Source organism: Myotis brandtii, unplaced genomic scaffold (genome assembly GCF_000412655.1).
Source record: "Myotis brandtii unplaced genomic scaffold, ASM41265v1 scaffold909, whole genome shotgun sequence".
Lineage (NCBI taxonomy): Eukaryota > Metazoa > Chordata > Mammalia > Chiroptera > Vespertilionidae > Myotis > Myotis brandtii.
The window spans coordinates 93250-117114 of NW_005371742.1; the positions used below are offsets into that span (position 1 = coordinate 93250).

At 36.8% G+C, this 23865-nt stretch overlaps 1 protein-coding gene across 1 annotated transcript in view; it reads right to left on the reverse strand.

Annotated features, from left to right (window-relative positions):
- The window catches only part of LOC102250919 (collagen alpha-1(XXIV) chain), a 113041-nt gene that overhangs the window by 81939 nt on the left and 7237 nt on the right, over positions 1-23865 (reverse strand). The window contains exons 3-4 of the mRNA XM_014532756.1: positions 19887-19951; positions 503-1857 (exon numbers count right to left, since the gene is read on the reverse strand). Coding sequence (XP_014388242.1) covers positions 503-1857; positions 19887-19951 — 1420 coding nt within the window. The remainder of the gene's footprint in view (positions 1-502; positions 1858-19886; positions 19952-23865) is intronic.

A 23865-nucleotide genomic window follows, 5' to 3' on the forward strand; every position in this document is an offset into this window, starting at 1 on the left:
CCAGTCAATGTTTCACTACAAAATTATTTATCTCAAACAAATTTTGCACTCTGTTTTAATTCATTTGAAACTGTTGTGCTAAAAGGCTTTTAAATTGATGTATTTTTCTTTGGTCTACTATAACTTTTATATCCTTCTCCTAACATGACTATGCATTAAGCTTATGGTTTGGTTTTGCTTTTAAATAAAGATTGCTGGTCTATATTTAGCAGTTGAATTCCTGGTTGAATTTCAACTGAACAAGAAAAACATATAGCTTACACCACTTTACCAGAATTAAGTAACCTTTTCAGCCTGCCAATAAAAACCACAAAAAAAGTGCAATATTTGAACCAGGGTTGTATTCTGGTTGGATATATTATAGCAACCAAAAATCCAATCACCGTAGCCAAGATACATTTTGGAGACAGTTCTGGTCTGTTCTGCATTGTTCAATCTAGAGAATCCTTTTTGAAACATATGGTAAGTTAGTACATAAGACATTTAAAAAACAACAACTTACGGGAGGTCCAGTGTCCCCTTTTGGCCCTCTGAGATTCTCCATTTTGAGCATTGTATTAAGATCCTCATCGTAGTAATAGTAGTCATAAAGCTCAGTTTCATAGCTATTTTCAATGGGATAAGTAGCATCAGGATCGATTTCACTTTCCGTCCTTAGATCAAGGTGATTATCCACAGATGGCTCATCTGTCACTCTATACAAGGTTGTATTTAAAATCTGTTGCAGTTCCATGAGTTCATTAGTTTGTAGATTTGCCGTGATAGCCTTCTTGCCATTAATAACTGTACCTTGTTTTTTATATGGAAGAATAGATGATATCTTCTCAAACAGAATCGGCTCAGTTACTCTATCATTATGTTGTGTTAAATTGCTGGACACATTTGAGAGAGAACTAAATTTCTCCTGGGTATTTATTCTTGCCTCACTGAGGAGATGATGGGTCATTGACAGGCTTAGATTTGTCTGAGTATGTTCCTCAGTGATTATTTCTTTGTCCTGAATCCCATGGCTCTCACGATCCACAGCAGAGACATTCCCTGGGTGAAGAGAAGTTAACTGAGATCTTGATGTCTGGTGTTCTTGTTGTTTATATGCCATTGCAGATTCATTGTTGATGATATTTGGAGTGTTTGTGCCTTTGGTAAGTGTGTCTCCTGACAGTATATGTTCACCAAATGGTTTAGCTAAGGCAGCGTTTTCTAGTATCTTAGCGGGTCCGATAGTTGTATGAAGAAGGCTTGTCCCAGGGCGGCACTGCTGTTTCACATATCTGCAATAGTTGGCAGATGCTTCTGCAGCAGGAATAATATCCAGCTGACATACTATTCCTTCAAAATGGACAGAATCATTGTTCATACTTCCTAAGGTGAACACACTGTTAGAATCCAATGTCTGAAGTTCCAAAAGAGTCTCTCTGCTAAAAGATTTCTTTCCACACTGCACGAACATCGAGACCAGTTGGTTTCTAATAGTGATGGCAAATGAGTGCCATCGCTCATCATGAACACTATAGTTGAAAAATATAGACTGCTTTCCTCCAAGGTGTACCACTACTTTCTTAGGTAATAATTGAACTCCTAATTGCAGTCTATTTTTATTTCTAATGCTGAAGAGAAATGCATTGTTTACTTTATGTGACTGTAACCCAATTAATATTGTAAATGGCTGTTCTAAGTGGACTGGTAAAATTTTCCTGAGAGGTGACTCAATGTAAGCATCATTTGTTAAAATGACACCGGATTCTGTTATATGGACTCCCTGAGGTAGTGGTGTAGATGATGATGGTGTAGCAGTCACTGATGATGAGTGTCTTACATCTTTGCCTCCAAGGCCTAGTTGATGAAGAATATCTATGCCTGGAAATTAAAGAGAGAGAAAGAGAAAGAAAGAATCTTATTCTTATGCATTCATGTGTTCATATAAATGTTTGAGTATGAGAAAATCTTCCTTGTCTATATCAATAGTAATCCCTAAAATAAGCATCCTCTATCCATAACTAATTTCCAGGTAATGAGAGATACAAGAGGGCGAGTAAAACATTATATTCGACTAGAGGCCTGGTGCACAAAATTCATGCATGGATAAGGTCCCTAGGCCTGGCCAGCGATCAGGTCTGATTGGGGCCTTCTGGCTGCCGGCTGGGGCCTTCCTTTGTTTTGCGCCACCCCCTGGTGGTCAACATATGTCATAGCGAGCGACTGAACTCCCAGTCTCTGGGTCGAACTCCCAATGGGACACTTTGCATATTAGCCTTTTATATATATAGGTAATTTGAAAAATGCACATACACACATATGCAAACACACATCTCAATATCCCTAAACCTGAAATTTAATTAATAAATAAGTGTTCTCTCATTTTCCCAATCAATTAGAAATCTTATTTGTTACACCAATGAATATACATGCTCAAAGATTCCCAGATGTCATTTATTTCTTTAATTTAGAACTTAGAATTTGATGACTTCCATGTTAAAGAAAAACTGGGAATATACAAAAAGAAATTTGTAATTTGGAAACCATTTAATAAATTAAATTCACAAAATCCTTTGAACTATAAATTTTCAGGTCATTTTCCCTTCTAACCACCTGAGAATTTACAAGTCACATAACAGTTCTCCCTATGCCTAATACCTTAAGGGCATGTTACACATAAAGTATTCAGTCACCTTGATATCTCCTAGACAAGTGAACTTAAATTTCTATTGCTTGTGATCACCATACTTTCTTTACCCCTCCAGGTTTCTCTCCCATTTTTTCCTCAGTTCTTCACAGTAATTTTCATACAATCTGTAGACCCTTTTTCAATAATTATGATATAATATAAATATTTTATAATATGGATTTCATGTAATTATGGATTTTTTCTGATTTATCTTTTATATAATATTACTAATTGAATATTGCTTACTTCCCTTACCTATTACAAACTCTGGTAAGACAGATTCTCTCTGTCTGATTCATTATTGGAGATCTACTATACCTGTCTTGCAAACAGTTCTATATTTTCTGAATGAATGAATTTTCCCTACCAGAAATCTAATCATATGCAATATTTATCTCTAGAGTCCTATAAAATTAAATACCATTTGTAAAGCATGATTAATCCTTTTTTAAAGATATAGAACAGCTTTGTCAGCCATATGATCTTTATTATTTTGGGGGCAATAAATCCGCCATCTGTATTTTTGTACATATATAATCATCTCCAAGAAATGTGAAATAATTATTAATTCATAACTATGATAAGTAAGGAAAAATAAAAGTCTTTAAGATTATCCAGGAACTTTGTACCTCATCTTAGTTTTTCTTTTACAGGAAATTAGGAGCTATTTGATAATTTATGTTTATTACAAACAGCAAACATAATGGCAAATGTCACAGCCAAGTCTGACAACTATCTACAACAATGAAATAATTATTGAATATCACTCTTGCATAATCTAGCAATACAATTAAAGTATTTTCTCATTAGAGTGCTTTACAAAACACACAAGTGTTTTAAATTAGAACTTATTTATAAATAGTTGTAATCTAATAATAGTTTTAAATGTTATAAATGTTTGTATTTAAGATATAAAAATCAGTATCTAAGATATTGAATGACAGTGTCTCTCAAACTTTTCCACCAAAATATTCCTAACAGCAGTTTAGAATTATATGCTTCTCCTGGGATTTGGTGGAATATTTTAAAGAGGCCCCATAACACACACACACACACATACACACGCACAAATAGCTTTGACTTCTCATGTTTTTATAATTATACTGGAGGCTTGGTGCATGAAATTCGTGCACGGGGGGGGGGGGTCCCCTAAACCCAGCCTGCAATGTCTTCAATCTGGGACTCCTCGAGGGATGTCTGACTGCCCGTTTAGGCCCGATCTGCCAAATGAACAAAATAAATGAGCAGTGGGACATCCCTCGCACAATCCAGGACTGCTGAATCCCAACCGCTTGCCTGCCTGCCTGCCTGATTGCCCCTAACCACTCCCCTGCCAGCCTGATCAATGCCTAACTGCTCCCCTTCCAGCCCGATTGCCCCTAACTGCCCTCCCCTGCCTGCCTGGTCACCCCTAACTGCTCTCCCTTGCAGGCCCGGTTGCCCCCAACTGCCCTCCCGTACAGGCCTGATCACCCCCAAATGCCCTCCCTTTCAGGCCTGGTCCCTCCCAACTGTCCTCCCATGCTGGCCTGATTGCCCACAACTGCCCTCCCCTGCCGGCCATCTTGTGGCGGCCATCTTTGACCACATGGGGGTGGCCAACTTGTGTGTTAGAGTGATGGTCAATTTGCATATTACTCTTTTATTAGATAGAATTTATGAAAAATTTTAATTTTATTCCATAATATGGCTATGCTTATTTTAACATAAAACATACATGACCAGAGTTAACTAGTCCCATCCCTAATCTTCAATAAAAATTTATACTCCTGAAACATATGCCATACTTAGTCTGTGATTTTGGGTACTCTTGCCCAATGCTACCTGCCTTAAAGGGTATGTGTATCTCAATGTGAGAAGTAAACTATGGAGGAAACACTGCTACTATAAAAATCACAATGCTTAAAGTATATATAATCAGAAAGTATGTGAAAAATGCCAAATAGGCTATTGTTACACAAAGGAAGTGTCACACTTATGTAGTATGATATCAAGGCTGCTCCTTACCCAAAGAAAACCTCTCCTTGCATTTAACAAAACCCCTGCTACCTATTACCTCAAATTTCTGATTCTATTAAAAGAAAATATTTCTGGGAAGAGTATAATTTAAAAACTTTAGAACATATATTTTAATACTGCCAAATATTTTATTGAGCATGTTGAGGATTTTTGTAATAGAGATATGGTTGTTTAAATAAATTGTAAAATATTTCAAACATTCAAAAATATTCATATACTGGAGGCCTGGTGCACAAAATCCGTGCACTGGAGGGGGGTCCCTCAGCCCAACCCACGCCCTCTTGCAGTCCAGGAGCCCCACGATCAATCACCCCAAAGAGGTAGGCCCTGCCCACCCAACCGGAGCTCTGCGATGGATGGCTCCCACAGAGGGAGGCCCCACCCACCTGCCACAGTGCCGCTGCAGGGTAGCCTGGGCCTCCCTCTTTGGGGTGATCACGGAGCCCCCCAATTGATCGCCCTGTCGGCTGGTGGCCTGGGCGTCCCTCTGTGGGGCAATGGTGGGGCCCCCCGACCAATCGCATTGCATCCATCTTGGCTGGCCTGACACCAGTAGATGTCATAGCGTGGTCATCTGGAAGGTCGTTCCACTGTTCAGCTGTTTGGTCGATTTACACTTTTATTATTATAGATTATTATAGATAATCTCTATATGTAGCACCTAGATTAAATGTTAATATGTTGTTATATTTGCTACCATTCTCTTTCTTCTTTATATTTATTTATTTACATATTTTTAATTAAATTTATTGGGGTAACATTGGTTAATAAGATTACATAGCTTTCAAGTGTACATTTCTATGATTCTTGAAGAAAAACTTAAGTAGAATCGTTGTATCAATATTTATGAGCTACGACTGGTCTGTGGTTTTACTCTTATTGGACTATCTTTATCAAACTACAACATTAAAGTTTAATTGTTTTCTGTGGCACAGAAGTTTAAATATCTTTAGAATTATCTTTTTTTCCCCTCAAAAGTTAGATAAAACTAAACTTATGTTGGCATTTTCATTGGTAGCTCTTCACTTTCCCAATTTAATGTTAATTGATTTATTCTAATTTCCAACTGCACCTTGATTTTAGAAATTTATATTTTTCTACGAAGTAATAACTTTCTTCTAGGCTTTCAAATATATTACCCAGATTATCTTCATGTAATATTCCCTAATAATTCCTTTAGTTCTCCTGTTTCTGTGGTCTCTATGTAATTTTCCAGCATTGGATATTTTGCTATCTTTGTTCTTAAGCCAGTATTATTACATATTTTCTATATCATTAATTAATGTATGCATTTATATTCATTAATTAGCCTATTTTCTTTTGGTTTATTTTATTATTTTTCTAATTTCTGAAGATGAGTACTTAATTATTTATTTATAGCATTGAAACTATAAATTCTCTGAGTATTGCTTTAGATGTATACTAAAGATTTTGATAGGTAGTATTTTCATTTTTGTTGTTTTTCTAGACACTATGTAACTTTTACTTGTATTTTCCCATTGGCCCAAATGATTTAATTAAAAATAAAAATTTCCAGTTAGGCCGAAACCGGTTTGGCTCAGTGGATAGAGCATCGGCCTGCGGACTGTAAGGTCCCAGGTTTGATTCCGGTCAAGGGCATGTACCTGGGTTGCGGGCACATCCCCAGTAGGAGATGTGCAAGAGGCAGCTGATCGATGTTTCTCTCTCAGCGATGTTTCTAACTCTCTATCTCTCTCCCTTCCTCTCCTTAAAAAATAAATAAAATATATATATAAAAAAAATTTCCAGTTAGAAGGGTTTTTTTTCCTAACTTAATAGCATTGTGATAATAGTATCTAATTTGCACTTTCTATTTTTGAAACAGCATAATAAATGTGTTTGATAAGCACTTGCAAAGGTATTTCAGGGTATAGAATTTAATATCAGTTAGGTGAACCTTACTGTTTATTGTTTATATCCTGTATATCCTTACTTATTTTTATACAATTAAAATCTGTCATGAACTAAGAGGTAAAGAAAGTCCCTTACCACTTGCATATCTCGCCTTTTATTTCATGTGGTCATAGCTTTATGAATATTGATGAATATAGAATCTTGATGCATTTATTAAAATTATGAAAATATAGCCATTTATTCATTGGGTATTGCACCTTTTGGAATTATAAAAGAATTTCGATGTGTGTTTTATAATATTTTTAGTGTAATTTCTACCTTATCTGGGAGTAAGACGAAGCCCCTTTTTCTCAACTTTCTTTTTGTTTGCATTTGTCTGATATATCTTTGCCCATACTTTTATTTTCACCTACTTTGAAATGCTGTACTTTCAGTAAAGAGTTTGATTTATTTTTTGATCCAATCTAAAATTCTTAATTTGAATATCAAAATTAAGTCTATTTACATTTATTGATGTGATGATTTATTTAATGTCATTTTACTTTGTTTTCCCATTTTAATTTTTTTAAGTCTTTCACTGTGTGCTTGTTTCTTTTGCTTTGTTTTTGTAGGTAGTTCTTTTCAGATTTATAAAGTTTTGTGTTTTTATTATAAGGGTTAACTTTAAAATGATAAATGTATACAATATTACTAACCCTCTTTATTTGGACAGATCTCTTCTTTCCTATGAACAATGTTTCCTTTTTCTCCCTTTCCCTCACCATCTACTATTAGTCAATAGAATTACTTTTTTTAGTATTTACCTTTTTACTATTAAATATTCTTATAGTATTTTTATTGGATTTGTGATGTTTGGATACTATTTTTTAATTCCCAGCTTCTACATGTGAGCTAATCAGCAAACACAATCTCCTTCCTTTTTTCCCTCTTCTCCTATTTTTTGGTGGTTGTACCATTCCTACACTGAGTGCACCTGGCATTTATATTCTGTTCTGTTCCCACATTGCCTTCTGATAAGTAGAGGCAGTCTTGGCAGTCGTTTCCTTAGTCATTTCCTCTTTACTGAAGGTTATCCTCTATTAGTTCCCTCAAGAAGAGGTTATGGGAACATTTCCTGAGTATTTGACGTTTTAGAATTGTTTGTTGGCAATGTCATACCTTAGGTTTCATTAGATTAAAAATTCTTTACTGATACTTTATCTCTTTGAATATCTTGTGGATATGAGTCGACATCCTCAGGTGTTGAATGTTAGAATAGAAAAGTTGGAAATCAGCTTCTTTTTTTTCTCCTTTTAATTGACTTGATTTTTTTTTTTAACAGCATGACCAAAAGAGCTGTTCTTAATCTTTGAAATACAGTGATTTTATTAGAATATGGCTTCATTTTTACCATTCTGGATAAATGTTTCCTGGGACATAGTATGCCCATTTGTTGTACAGATTCAAGTTTTGTTGTGTTTTGTTTTGGTTTTTACTTCAGTAAAGTTTTCATGTATTATATCCTTGAACATTTGTTCTATTTTATAGTTGTGGTTTTCTTCAAAAATTCCTCTTATGATTATGTTGAATCTCTAATGCTGTCTTCTACATCTATAATTTTGCTGTAATCTTTTAAAATATGTTCTTTATCTTCAGTCCAATTTGTTTGATTTTCTCATTTCTATCTTTACTTTGTTTCCTACAATGTAGAATCTCTTCGTGCTCCTTCCAATTTTATCTTGCTTTATAAAAAGTATTTTTCCCTATGACTTCTTTTCTGTGTTCTACAAGCTTATAATTCATATCCTTTTAATGCCTTGCCATCTCTTCCTTTTTCTGAGTTCTTATATTTTGCTTTATGATCTTCCTTCCTAAAGGTGATATTTTCATGTGCGCATTCTAATTTTTGCTGCTTTTACCTACATTATACCTTGTTGTATCTTTCTATTTATTCTGTGCCAAATGCTTGTAGTTACTTAGTATTTCATAGCCCAGCAGGGATGCTGCGGGGAGAAGCCAAAGGGCCATGCCTTCCAAATCTCAAAGCCTAAAGGCTCCATTTCAGCGTTACCAGTTTCCTTCTCAAATGGCTCCTTGATACAGCCCTCCCTTCTTCTCTGAACCAAACCTAGTCCAGGGGGACTGCTACAGCCAGCCCTGCTCACAACTCCCAACTCTCCTTCCCCTGTACCTACTCCCATTGGAATACACTTCAGAATAAATCCTTCACCTCAGGACAGATTTTTGCATTTCCTGAAACCTGTCACCCATGAGCCATTTAGCTATTATCTGTGCTTCTTTCTTGTACTTCCTTCTGGGAAGCTTCTGTCTTCCCCAGGTCCTGTGGCCTCTGTTTTGTAGAAGGGCTAAAGGTTATATTCTTCAGGGTGTGCTCCTCGCCTTTAGGAAGTTTGGTTTTACTGGTGCCTTCTGCCATTGCACTATTCACTTTACTCAATATCATCTGCTTTTCTCAGCGTATTTTGGGAGTATGCAGATTATCTCAGTCCCCTAGTGTTGCTGCAAATGGAGTTTTCAGGTTTATTATTTCATCCCCCTTGTTTCTTTTGTGTGATATCCATAAACAGAAGTGGGATTATAATAGCTCATGGTTTCAAGTTGATACTTGATAAAAAAAAAAATCTGAGGCCCAGAGAGATTAAATAACTCAGTCAAGGTTACACAGCTGATAAATAGTGGAAATAGATTTGAGCCAAACCAGTCTGACTTCAAAATCTACAATCTTGGCCCCACCATGCTGCCTCAGAGCTACTGTATTCTCCACACCACCTTACATCTCCCTTGGCAAGCCTCATTAATCACAGCAGGGTTATTACCCCCCCCCCCCCCCCCCCCCCCTCACCATGGGGAAGATTCTCTAAGTAGCCGTCAGAGTTAGTACTGGAGGTAAAATTTAATTATTATTCTAGTTTTAAGTTTTCATATCTTGGTGTGAATATGTTTAGCAAATTCTTTGAGCGGATGTCGATAGAAAGGACAGCAGAGAGCAGAGAACTCTTAAGGATAAAAGGCACAGAAAAAGGGGGTAGGGATAACAAGAGAGAGAAAAAAAGAAAGGCTTATATTCAAGGATAAACTCTTTAACATTAATTTAGGCCTGGCCATGAATATCACCAAATTGCAAATTTAATGTTAAAGTTAGATATTTACTCTAACCAATGAATATGGCAGGAAAATGCTTAGCTGTCTATCATAAGTTACTTGTTTCATGAGTGGCCCTAACCACGAAATCAATCCAGTTTGTGTCACTAAGGAAATCAGTTACCATTTAAACAAGGCTGATTATCAATGAGATACTTTATTCAGTGTTTTGCATTATTTTTAAAGAATAAGAATAATAGGAGCATTTATTAAATTCTTTCAATGTACCAAGCACAAGTCTCCGAACTTTCCTGTATTAAGCCACACAATTCTCACAAAAACCCTAGGACAGAGGCATTATTGTTAACCCCATTGGATAGTTACGAAAATAAGTCACAGAGAATTTAAGCAATTTTTCCAAGGCCAGAATTTGAATGCAGGTGGTCCTCCAGAGCCAATTTCTAGTGTTGTAATTCTAGGAATGCACATTACTAACAGCAGAACTGATTGTATCTCCTTCACCTGTTTGCTTCTTATACGTAGAATAAATCGTGGCGTTACCAAGAAAGTGCCTTGTTCTTTTTACTGTGAACACCAAGCCTAATGACTTCATCCAAACCATGGTTTCAGTAACCACATATGCTGACTCACAAAACCTCCTTTCTGGGCTTGCATATTCAATTGCCTATTTAATTTATCCAGTGGAGATTACATGTCCCACAAGCACTTCCAACTCAATATACATATTTTCCTCCAAAATCTGTTGCTCTTAACTTTAGTGCCTCTCTCAGTGAAGAGCCCATGACCGCACCAGCTGCCAGAGTAATATTTTTACAGTGTAAATTATATCATTCCACTCTCCTGAACAAAATTCTCAATGGCTTCCTATTACACTAAAAATACAACCCAAACTCCTCACATGGTGTGTGAAACCTATGTTATCAGTTCCCTTCTCACCTCTCTGATCTCATTTCCTTTCCTTTTATCCCACTTTATCTTACTTTGCTCCAGTCGTCACAGCTCAGTGGTTGAGCTGAGCATAGACCTATGAGCCAGGAGGTCAAGGTTCTGGGTCAGGGCACATGCTCAGGGTTGCGGGCTTGATCCCCAGTGTGGGGCATGCAGGAGGCACTGATTCTTTCTCATCATTAATGTTTCTATCTCTCTCCCTCTCCATTCCTCTCTGAAATCAATAAAAAATATATTTTTAAAAAATCTTTTTACTACTTTCCATCCTCTCACTCCCTGATTAAGAGATTATTACTTCATTCTAAAATAATTTTTACATGAAATTGTGTCTGTGCCCATGATATATTTTATGAGGCTGAGCAGATTAGCACATTTAAGGAGTTATAACTTCTTAAATTAGCACTTAAAACTGTAAAGCCTTATTGCAAAACTGTCAAGTAATGTGAGTAAATCATTAGGGCCCCTATCTTTTAAAATTTTATTTATTGTTGACAATATTAAAGATGTGCCCTAATTATCCCCCCTGCCTCCTGATTACAATTTTTCAAACCCTTATTTTCCACCCTTTTCTCTATGGCACCCAATCCCACATGCTACATGTGTAGTAAAGAATTTAAACTTGCCCAAAGAACAGTCCTGTCTTGGCCCTCAGCTCCTGGGAAGTAATCTACAAGCCCTTGAATGTCTTGCCTGATAAATATCTTTGTTTACCTGGGGGCCTTGGGCCATACCAGATAGTCTAACAATGTAATTTGTGCTGAAGGCTTTGGGTCATATGTTATCAGTTCAACCTCCAGAGGGACTGGAGACTGAGATCAGCTACATGACCAGTTGAACATGTCTATACGTCAGAGCCTCAGCAAAGATGCTGGACAAGCATTGGCTGGGTGGCTCAGCTGGTTGGAGCATCGTCCCACACACCAAAAGGTTGCGGGTTCATTGCATATATCGGAGGTAACCGTTAGCTATTTCTCTCACATTGATGCCTCTCTCTCTCTCTCTCTCTCTCTCTCTCTCTCTCTCTCCTCCCTCCTCTCTCGCTAAAAATTAATAAAAATATGTCATTTAGTGAGGATTAACAAAAAAGAAAAAAGACTCTGGACAAGAATTCTCAAGTGAGCTTCACCGGTTGGCAATATTCCATGCACACTGTCACATAGTTTTGCTGGGAAAGTTGGCACTGGCCATGACTCCCTGGCTGAGGACAACGGGAAGCTCCACATGTGGGACTTTCCCAGACCCTGTCCCAAGGGTTCTTCCTTGGGCTGATTTTAATCTGTGTCTTTTTCTGTAATAAACCATAACTATGAGTATAACAGATTTCACTGAGTTCCATGAATCCTTCTAAAGAATTATTGAGCCTGACAGTGGATTTGGGGACCCTCAAACTTGCATTTAGTATAAGAAGTAATCATGGTCTTGGGGACTCGCTTTCTAATTTACACTAACCCTTATATATTTAACTTTTTAATGATATATCTTTTCACTCCATGGCATTCTTCACTCTTGATATTTATTTTCCTTGAATTTCTTACCATATCTGTGATTTTTAAATTCCGTTCTTTCAGAGCCCCATTAAGTATATCCCTTCATGCCAACTTTACTCATCTTATAAGACTCAGTTCAAGTGTTACCTCCTCTTAAAGCCTTCAATGTAATTTTTGTTTGTTGTTGTTTTGTTATACACTAATGACAAATAGTTCCTCTTAGTGTGCAATTAAAATCAATCTTCTAAGCCCACGCGGCTAATGCTGAGATATAGGCCTTCCAGCCTTGCTTGTCCTTCATTTGAAACTTGCATAGTTAGTAGCATTGATATATTATCACTAGTTAGAATTAAAGAAAGAGGGAAGTAGAGAGGGAGGTGAAAGGAGAGAAAGAAAGAAAATGGGGAGAGGAGGAAGTGAGCGAGGATGGGTAAAAGAAAGAGAGAGAGGGAAAAAGGAGAAATCAAGTCTCAGCATATAATAAAACTATGACTCATACTCAAGTATTTGTATTTGACTCTAAATCCAGTTGGTATATAATTGACTCTGTAGTAGAGTATAGCATTGGGCTAAAGAAATAGATATGGGAGAACCAATGGTAACACTTGCTTTACAAGTACAGAAAACTAAAGAACTATTTACCTGTCAATACCAACAATATTTTGTTGCAAATAGGAGGAACAAGGAAAGTACTATGTTTACCCCTCAAGAATATAAGGTTTTCTTATATTTCTTAGTAATTGATAGTTTAAAAGACTTTTTAAAAAGTTATCCAATTTTAAATAAAATGTACAGAATAACACTTAGCAGAGTTTAATCAATTACAGTGTTAACTGATTATTAAATAACTAAATTAATATAATAATGCACTTAATATTAATTAATCCTCATTGTTGAAAATTTTCATATATCTGGGTCAATTAAGCCCCAAAGCTATATTCTTTCTAGCTTATAGGAAAGAAAAAAAAAGTAAAATGATTGTTTAAAATAAAATTACCATCATGGTAAACAATAAAGATTATACAGGCCTCAATATACTTTTCCTTTCTTTGCACATTTATTCAAATTGACTAAATTATTTAGATAATTGCCCCAAATCCACTTTATATTGTTCTATGTAGTCAAATCCCAATAGTTGGTCATTGCCAGAATTAAGACTTCCTGGCTGCGAGCTCACTGAGTTAAGGAACTAAAGAACGTTATTTAAAACCAACACTTTTATTTTTTCAGTATTATGAGTATATGGAGGGGAAAAGGATCTAAAGTATTCTCTTTTTTTTCTATTAAAATTTATCGTATGTTCATCATGTAACAGGCATGCACTGAGCACTTTACATGTGTTATTTCATTTGATCCACACAACAACCATATTTGAACAATAACTATTAGAGTTGCTGACAATGAAGCTCATAGTATTTTAGGTACTTTCTCAAGGTCACATAGCTAGTAAGCATGTGACCCTAGACACAAACCCAGGCTTCAGGCTGCAAAGCACCTGTGCTTTAGCACAGCTGTCACACTGGCTATGTAAAAAGTGGAAATTGTGACTTTAAATTATTCTTGAGAGCTTGTTTGGAAGTTCTAGTAGGGGAGCGCAGCTACTCGAATACCCTTGATCGAAGACTGGCCCTCTCCCCTGGGGGAAAGGTTGTCCCTTCCACTGAGCATGCAGCTTTGAGAGGGACAGGGACACACATGGATCAGTGAGGGAGGAGGGGGACACCCGCCTAGACAGCCAGATCAGCCAAATTAAATCTGGCGATCAATGGGGTGACAGATGTCGCAGCCAGATCACCCTAACATCCTTAAGTTATTCTTAATGTAAATAGCACATCTATTCTGGTTAAAGAGATAAAAGCAACCCTATTTATAAAATGAGAAATGAAACTTTAACCTACATGTAAAATTTTTAATTAAGTGTCCGTAATGGGTTTTGGCAGAAAATACTTGGAATAACTGCAGCTAGGATGAGCTCCTTCTCTGTTAACAATAAACACATTTTGAATTAATTTTCACAGGAAATACTCTTCTGGAGATGAGTATTGTACACATAAGGATTTCTACACATGTGGCTTTCATACCTTGGGACCATGAACCTGAGAAAGCTGTGTGTGCTGAGAATGAGCTCCACATCTCGCATGGTGTAAGTTATCATGTAGAGGCGCTGCAGCTATGCCAATCTCACTGGCAGCGAGCCCACCAACAGTGGCAGAGTGCTAAGGAAAGTAGACTGTATGTGATAAGAAAAGGGATCTATATCTGTCAAATGCTCAGGAAACAGCTTTATAGAATTCATTTCTGTCTCGAAGTAAAAGCATTGATTCATTAAGTTATATCCAAAATGTGGTTATAAAGCAAATACAAAATTTATATTTATTAATAGTATAGTTAAAATGGTTTTCTTAGCTGTGTTAAAACTTAAAGAAGTAACTAAAAACATGGCAAATAACAGATGTTTATTGTTGCTCAGTCTTAAAATCTCACTAAAATGAGAACAAGGAAATGTGGTTTCAAAGTACATGGGCAAAGTAAATGGGTAGAAGAGACAACAGCAGATAAGAGATATCAACAAAGTTTTAGAAGATGAAAAGTAAATGAAGTAGTTACCATAGCTGAAAAAAACTGAACACTAGGACTTACCGAGGCGGGTGTAAATGACAGGCAGGACAATTCACATAGAAAATTCCTGAAAAGGCTCAAGAATTGAAGGCACCAAATCACTGATATCAGAAGAGAGGCATTGGAGCTTCAAATGAGGGAAGGAGGGAGAATTGAAAGTCTAAATAAGAAGCTTTGAGAACGTAACAGAAGACTTAAGTAGAAACATCGAAACAATCATGGCAGAATATAGAAGAGAAGCACCATAATGAGAATAAGGGGATTTGGGTAAAATCTACCTACTAAATGGTGAGACAGCCCTCTTTGAACCCCATAAGAATCTCTTTATATCACTTAACTTCAATAACAGTGGCAACCAGGATTATATTCTACAAGTAAGATATTGGAGGACTCTTCTCTAAGGAAACTGTATAGCCCTAGACATTTGTGGTCCAACAACATGATGGTCAGATCATCACCCTCTTTGTAAAATACAGCAGTTAACAAGCCTACCCATACAAACAGAGTTTCCAAGTATATTTCTAATACCTTACTTTTAAATGATAACACAGGTACAACAGTCATAGAAAGAACATTTCCAACATAAAAGTTAAAATGTGTAAAAAACAAAGACAGTGCAGGAAGAAGAACAATTCAAAAAAATTTATTCTCATCTGCAGAGTATGCGGAGTAGATATTGCATTAAAGAAAAAAGAACAAGATGCTGTTGTTTTTTTTTTAAAAAAAGGGGGGGGGACAACTGAAGTAAGAACACTCTTAAAAATTGAAACACAGCAGAAATAAAAAAATTAAATGTTTGAAATAGTGATTCATGGAAATAATATATAGTAGAATAAAAAACAAAGATGGGAGAATAAGAGCTAAAAATAAGGAGCTCAATCCACAAGATCCAATATCTGACCAACAGAATTTGCAGAAAGCACTATTAAATATGTCAGGGAGAAAGAACTGACAAGAGAAAATTACAAGAACATTAAAGATGTTTCCACATTGAAAGGACCTACTGAGTGCCCAGCACAATAAACGGAAAAAGACCAGTACCAAGGTGCATTATTGTAATTTCAAAATATCAAGGACAAATAGATTATCTTAAGGGTTTAAAGAGGAAACTAGAAAGCTCACATACAAAGAATCAAGAATTCATATAATATTAGAGTTCAATAGATAAAATAGCCAAAAGATAATAAAGTTTTTAAAATTCTGAGAGAAGAAAACTATATACAGCCTAAAATTATACCCTCTACCAAACTACTTTCAAACACATGGATGAAATAAACACATTCTCAGAAATGCAATGGTACAAAATGCACCACCTAAGTACACATTTTCAGGATGTTATTGGGTGTTATGCTCCACTCAAATAAGAAAACAGATGATGAAAAAGAAAAATGTGGTGGTGGGTGGGTGGATGGGAAGAGATCAACCAAAGAACTTGTATACCTATAAGCATAATCCATAGACACAGACAATAGTGTGGCGAAGGCCTGGGGGGATGGGCAAGAGGGGTCAATGGGGAAAACAAGGGGATATATGTAATACTTTCAACAATAAAGATTCTTTTTTTTTAAATCGTAGTTCCAAGACACTGTATCAAACACAGATGAGAGAAATCAACTCTACAGGAAATGTAGAGACTATCAATCCATAGTAGAACAGGACAATTTTAGCTTCCAGATGAAATATCTCAAAGTAAAAAAAAAAAATTGACTGGAGTATTTGGTGTATGTTTTGGAAAGTATTTTTCAAAGAAAATTTAGAATTCTTTTTGAGTAGCTGATAAGTATTAATGATAGTGACATAAAACAAGCAAGAAATGCTGTGCAGGAAAGAAAATATACATGTGCATGGCTCAGTGGTAAAAAAAAATACATAGCCATAGTAAGGTAAAATATAAATATTAATTTAACCAAAAACTTTGATAAAGCTATATTGAGAACAGAAAGAATATGGGGGAAAGGAGGCATATGATAGTATAAAAATGTTAAAACTTCACTATCATAAATAGGAAGTCAAAATAATATATAAGCATCCTATAGAATAAAGAGGCAATATGCAAATTGACCATCACACCCTCACACAAGATGGCTGCCCCCTTGTGGTCACAAGATGGCAACCACAAGATGGCCAGCAGGGGAGGGCAGTTAGGGGCAACCAGGCCTGCAGGGGAGGCCAGTTAGGGGTGACTGGGACTGCAGGGGAGGGCAGTTGGAGGAGACCAGGCTGGCAGGGGAGTGGTTAGGGGGTGATCAGGCTGGCAGGCAGAAGCAGGTTGGGGCAGTCAGACAGGCGAGCGGTTGGGAGCCAGCAGTCCTGTATTGTGAGAGGGATGTCTGACTGCCAGTTTAGGCCTGATCCCAAAGATTGGAGAGGGTGCAGGCTGGGCTGAGAGACAACCCCCCCCCCCCAGTGCATGAATTTTGTGCACTGGGCCTCTAGTATTATTAAGAAATATGGTGGTTAAAGCTAAGAGAAGATGCTAAAAGAGAGTTTGGGTAAAGGATTGAAGGAGTGGGTAAGATCAAGGGATACTATTTGTTGTTTTATGTTTTGTGGTAAAACTTGACTTTTAAAAATATACTTGTAGCCCTAGCCAGTTTGGCTCAGCGGATAGAGTGTTAGCCCACAGACCCAAGGGTCCTGAGTCCAATTCTGGTCAAGGGCATGTACCTCTGTTGCAGACTCTATCCCTGGAATGCAGCCAATCTATGTGTCTCTCTCACATCGATGTTTCTCTCTCTATCTACTTCCACTCTCTCTAAAAATCATTGGAAAAATATCCTTGGGTAAGGATTAACAATAAAAATAAAAACATACTTGTATTACTTTGACCTTTTTTAAGTTTCAAAAATGCTCATAAGTATAAATATATTTATTTCTGAGAAGTCTAATTTGGGATTGTCATTAGCTCAAATAGATATATTCAGCAGTATTAAATTAAGGTTGCAAATAATATTTGTGATATTTATAAAACCACAACTTCTCTGCGAATGTTTTTCTAATCTCCTGATTAAATGTTACATTTTTGTATGATGCCAACTTAACAAAAAAATCTATTTTAGGAAAAAAGTACTTCTACGTTTCTGATAGCATACTATTATTTTCATTTCTTTTTTATGCTCAAAAGTATCCAATTTTCTAAAGTCAAAGAAGTTTTTAAAAGTTTTTCTTTTTGTTAAGAACTCACAATAAAAGTTTATGGTTATAAAACAACAACTAATAATAATTATGATGTTCACCCTGAAATAAAAGAGTACACTTTGTAGTCCACAAATAAAATCTTAAGGTTGAAAGATATCTTTCATTTACGCTATTCACAAATATTCACCTTTACTAGTACTTATATCTTTCTTTGCCTGGATTTTTAATATTTTAATTATGATACATTTTGTAAATTATTAAACTCATAACATCAGATGATGGCAATTGTGATACAAGGGGCTGTGTAATGAAGTTTTGTTGTTGTTGTTGTTGTTGTTGTTGCTGTTGTTGACAGAGACGGACATAGATTCCAGTCTTAGCTGTTTGAGCCTGGGCAAGACCCTTCTTTCAGCCTCAGTTTCTTTATCTATAATACTTATCCTGCTTCCTTTTTAAAGAATTTGTAGATGTTACAGTCAAAATACCTGATCTCAAATCTTGATTCTTCCATTATTAGCCTGTAACTCTTGGGGTAGTTACTTTTATTCTCCCTAATCTTGGTTTCAGAAGTTCCATCATGGGCATAATTATAAAAAACTTGTAATGAGGAAGTGGTGAAGAAAATATATATTCTGCTACCACAGTGGCTAGTACATAATAAATTTCAGAAACTGTAATAGTAATAATAAGAAATTAAGAGATATAGTTTCTTTCCTCTTCATGACTACTTGAAGTAAACTAAAGTATCAGAAATGACTTGGTCAAGAATAATATTGCATGAAGTTACATGTGACATGTGATCTTATTTAACCTTTTCCCCATAAAGAGAATTACAAAATGCCTTTCAAGACACTTTAATTCATCAATGTGCTATTTGACAAAGTATTTATCTATCTGCTTTTCAGTTTGGTCAGTCAGATAGAGCACCACTCCTTTCTTTGTGCCTTCTCTCTACCTACATGTATTTCATTTATTTGTCTTTGTTTACTTGTCGTTTTCTTACACTTATTTGGTTGATTGACTAAATTCACAAGTGGTTCATTGAATTGAAACGTTAGTTCTGTCATAATGAATAAATTGGCCACCCTGCTGATAAAAGGCTGAAGAGAAAAAAATGGGGAGGGGAGGCATAGTGATATTACCTATAGATCCAACACAATTTCAGGATTTTTCTCTCTGATTTTAACTTTTTTTAAATGTTTTTATTGATTTGTTAGAGAAAGAGGAAGAGTAAGAGATAGAGAACTAGAAACAGTGATGAAAGAGGAACATTGATTGGTTGTCTCCTGCTGGGGATTGAGCCTGCACCAAGGGAATGTGCCCTGAAGGGAATCGAACTGGTGACCTTTTGGGTCATGGGTCAAAACTAAACCACTGAGCAACACTGGCTGGGCTAGAGATGTTATCTTATTCATATTTCAATTATTAGCAATTAGGATTTTATGTGGCAAATGAAAGATACTTTTAAAATGTTGTTTAATAAATGAATAAATTAGGGTATAGATTCTTGAAACTCTTATCACCATATTACCAGAGCAACTAGCTTGCAAACAAAAGCAAAACATTGAACTATTTTCCAAACCTCTCCATTTGAATTAAATAAAATCCTAAGCCCACTGGTATGCAAATTTTATTTTGTTTCTTAATGATGTAAATCTAGAGGGAACATTTAGTATGTGCTTGTGTTATTTCAAGAAGTGCAAAGGTAATTCAGGCACAGTTTGCCACCCCCAAGAACTCCCACTTACAATGAAGTCACAAGCAAAGCCTTTTTACTGTACAAAACTTCCCTTTTATTGAGAGTTTGCTTAAAAATGTAAGCAATTTTACAGATGGAAGATCTGAGAAATTTCTTAAAGGTCATATTTCCCCCCAACATTAGTTTCTTCTCCTTACAATCTCACTGTGCTGGGTAGAATTTTTTATTATTTACTGTTGAATTTAAGGTTATGGTGACTTTAAACTCATGTGCTTTTGCTATCTGAGAGCAGAATTTTTCTATAAGCATATAAGCATTAAGGTGACCTTCTTACCTTGTTCTTGTGCATGAACAGCAGCCCTTGCCACACATAGCACAATAAAAGGAAGAAGCAGTTTCCTAAGAAAAGAAAAGTAATTGGGAAACTTAGTTGGACAATTTACAACCTATAAATCATATAAAATACAAAACGAGCTATAGTACAAGATTAATAATTAAGCTATTATTTTAATTAACACAGTATTTTAATATTCATATTAATTATGGGCAAGGGCTCTGGATTTAAGTTCCAGCATTATTCACTTTTCTTTTGGTTAATCCTCACCCAAGGATAGTTTTCCATTGATTTTTAGAGAGAGTGGAAGAGAGAGGGAGAGACAAGAGAAACATCGATGTGAGAGAAACACATTGATTGGTTGCCTCCTGCACACGCCCCAAACAGGGCCCAGGCCGGGGAAGAGCCTGCACCAAGGTACGTTCCCTTGACCAGAATCGAACCTGGGACCCTTTGGTCCTCAGGTCGATGCTCTATCCAATGAGCCAAACTGGCTAGGGTGCATTATTCACTTTTATTGCTCTGTGCCTCAATTTCTTCATCTATTAAATCTATCTCATAAGGTGTTTTGAAGATTAACTGGAAAACTTCATGTGTATCACACAAAACAGTACCTGGAACATAGGAAGCACTCAATAAATGTATAGGTGACATTATTATTATCATTATATTATTTTATATTAAATTAAATGACCATACATGCAATTTATGCAAAGTAATAAAAATTTACACAACTTATAGTCACTTAACCATAGATTGATGGAACTAGTTATTCTTTAAATGAAATCCTATCTAATAAAGAGGGAATATGCTAATTGACCCTCATGCCATCACAAAGATGGTGGCGCCCATAGCCAATAAGGAGGGAATATGCTAATTGACTGCCCCACCCTCAAAGATGGCCCACAGCCAATAAGGAGGGAATATGCTAATTGACTGCCATGCCCTCAAAGATGGCAGTCCCCACAGCCACAAGATGGTGGCACCCAGTCCCCTCAGCCCCACTGGGGTGGCAAGCACACCCGGCCTTGCCGTGCGCCTGCTTCCAGAGTCCCCCAGTCCCCTCAGCCCCCCAGCCACCCAGGGCTGGCCCGAGGCACAGACAAGCCTCGGATGTCGGCTGCCCAGCCACCCAGGGCCACCCAAGGCTCAGGTAACCAGGGCCGGCCAAGGCTTGCGCTGCTGGCAGTGGCAGCAGCAGAGGTGTGATGAGGTATTGCCTTCCCCTGATCGCCGAGTTGCCTCCCATCCCTGAGGGCTCCCGGCCTGTGAGAGGGGGCAGGCCGGGCTGAGGGATGCCCCCCTCCAGTGCATGAATTTTCATGCACCGGGCCTCTAGTTTATAATAAAAGCCATTTGAATATCATAATCAAATCACTTGTACTAGATGATTCTTTGCCTCTGAAAATAGCAATGGCCTGTAGATATCAACATGAACATTTTGATTAGTAGTATTTGTGAGCACAATACCCCATCACTGCAAATCAAAATCTTCATTTATATAGATTAGCTAAGTGAAAATATTTTGTGTGATTTTTTTCAGTATAACCACATTTTTGATATTTTGTTGAATAGTCTTCATAATTGGCTATATCTACTTCCCAAGTGAAAAATCATAGAGATAATTTTAAAAATTAATGAGCATGCTGACAACAATATTTTATTACTTCATTTTTGCTAATATAGATCCTGATTCTGCTTTGTATTCTAACCCAGGGATTCCTCAAAGGACATTTCTGTAAACTACTCTTCTGCAAGGAGTGATTACAGAGCCTTCTGAAAATTAATTTTTATTTTTATTAAGTTCCTGGTGTATTAGTAGTAATTGGTACATTGTCTATTACCAACAATACTTGTTTACCTTTACCAACTAGTATAAAGAGCCTCTTAATCTAAGAGAGATGATCTTTTACAAAGTAAGACAATAATATAAAATTATACTATTCTATTTGATATAAAGGAAATAACATTTGTATTAAAATGATATTAATCATTTTTTAGTAAATGAAAAATGCACATTCTGTGGTTATACTCAGTTCAGAGCACCATTTTTATAAGATAGGGTTATAAATTTCAACTGATATGGGCAAATAAGTGAACCATATACAGTATTTTAATGAAGCCTATAAAGTATTTCCAGACAGGGTGTCATCCATTTAGAACAACGCTTTTCAAATGCTAGTTTACCAAAGAACCACTTGAGATTCTTGTGACAAATGCAGATTCTGGGCCTTGCCACAGAGATGATTAATAAATTTGAAGAAGATCCTCAGAATGTGTATGATTCCAACTAAGTGATTCTAATATAGATTACCTGTATACCAAACTCTAAGAAAAGCATCTTAGGCCATTTACTATTTATAGTTACATTGTACTGAAAATATACTTAAGTAAATATAATTTTGCTCAAATCATGTCACAAATCATGACACAATTATTTAATTTAAAAAAAAATCTTTTTTACTGCTCTACATTGGTGGTTTTCAAACTTTAGAATGCATGGGAATTACCTGGAGGGCTAAAGATTGCTGGGCCCCACCCTGAGATCTTCTAACTCACTAAGTCTGGGGTGCAGCTCAACACATTGCATTTATAAAGAGTTCCCAGGCAATGCTGATGCCCCTGAACTGGGATCACGCTCTGAGGACCACTCTTCAGGCATCGATGACACTGGAGGGGTGATGCAAGGCCCACACGTTTTGGATCTGTTTTCACCTTGGCTGCACAGTAGAACCACCTGGGGAGTTTTAAAAACTCCTAATACTTGGTTTCTGCCAGTCCTACCTCCACCCCAAGTGACTCTGATTTTGATTTGTCTGTAGGAAAGGGATTTTTAAACACTTCCCAGCTGATTCTAATGTACAAACAAAATTGAGTACCACTGTCGGAGATCACAATGATTTCTCTGGGTTCTCTAGGATGGATCCCAATACAATCTAGAGTTTGTATAAAAGGAGGCTCTTTTCCTTTTAAATTTATATTTTCAACAAATAACTGGCATGACATATATCAGTGAGACTATGAGTGGCTCAGGATTACAGTCACTAGAGGAGAGCACGTCAAAATTATGCTGTTTTGGTAGGAAACGGAATGTGAAAAGAAGCACGTCTCACCTACCAAGGTGATCTGGCGCACTTAGACCAGTGGTTCTCAACCTTGGCTGCACATTAGAATCACCTGGGAATCTTTTTAAAATCCTGATTTCTGGGCCTCATCCTCCGGAAATTCTGTTTCTTTGTTATGGGGTGGGGCCACAATATTAGTAACAAAGAAACAATTTCCGGAGGATGAGGCCCAGAAATCAGGATTTTAAAAAGATTCCCAGGTGATTCTAATGTGCAGCCAAAGTTGAGAACCACTGCCCTAGAGTCAGCTACCCTGGGTTTGTAACCCCAGTTCTGATACTCCCTAGTTCCTAGAACAATGTCCAATACCTCATAGAGCCTCAGTTCTTCACCTATAAAATGGATAGTTATTGCCTCATAGGGCCCTTATGAGGAGGAAATGATTAATCTGTATGTTTTCTACACACGTTAACAAGTCCATTCCTGGAGTGAGGCAGGAAAATATGAACACATCAACATCATCCCATAACCAAGTGAATTTAGGGAACTATGACAAATCAGTTGAGCCATACCCTATGGAAGTGTACCTCTGTGCTGCAGCTGATGAGTAATGGAGAGTTGGAGATCAATGACTGATTTTATTTCTCTTTTTCTGATTATACCAAAAACTAATAGCCAAGTAAGAAAGAACAGAAAAAGTCCAATTCCTCACCAGGTGTTCAAGGCCCTTATTCAGCTCCAACCTTCTTGTTTTAGCGATATAGATCCCACTATACCTGACACCCCCAAAGTTCCAGCCATCCCACATTATTCTCTACTCCATGGACAGACCGTGTAAGTGCCTGAAATGCCCTCTCAGTTTCCGCCTGTCAGGATGTCAGGTTTCATCAAAGCCTAATTTAAACAGCATCTGT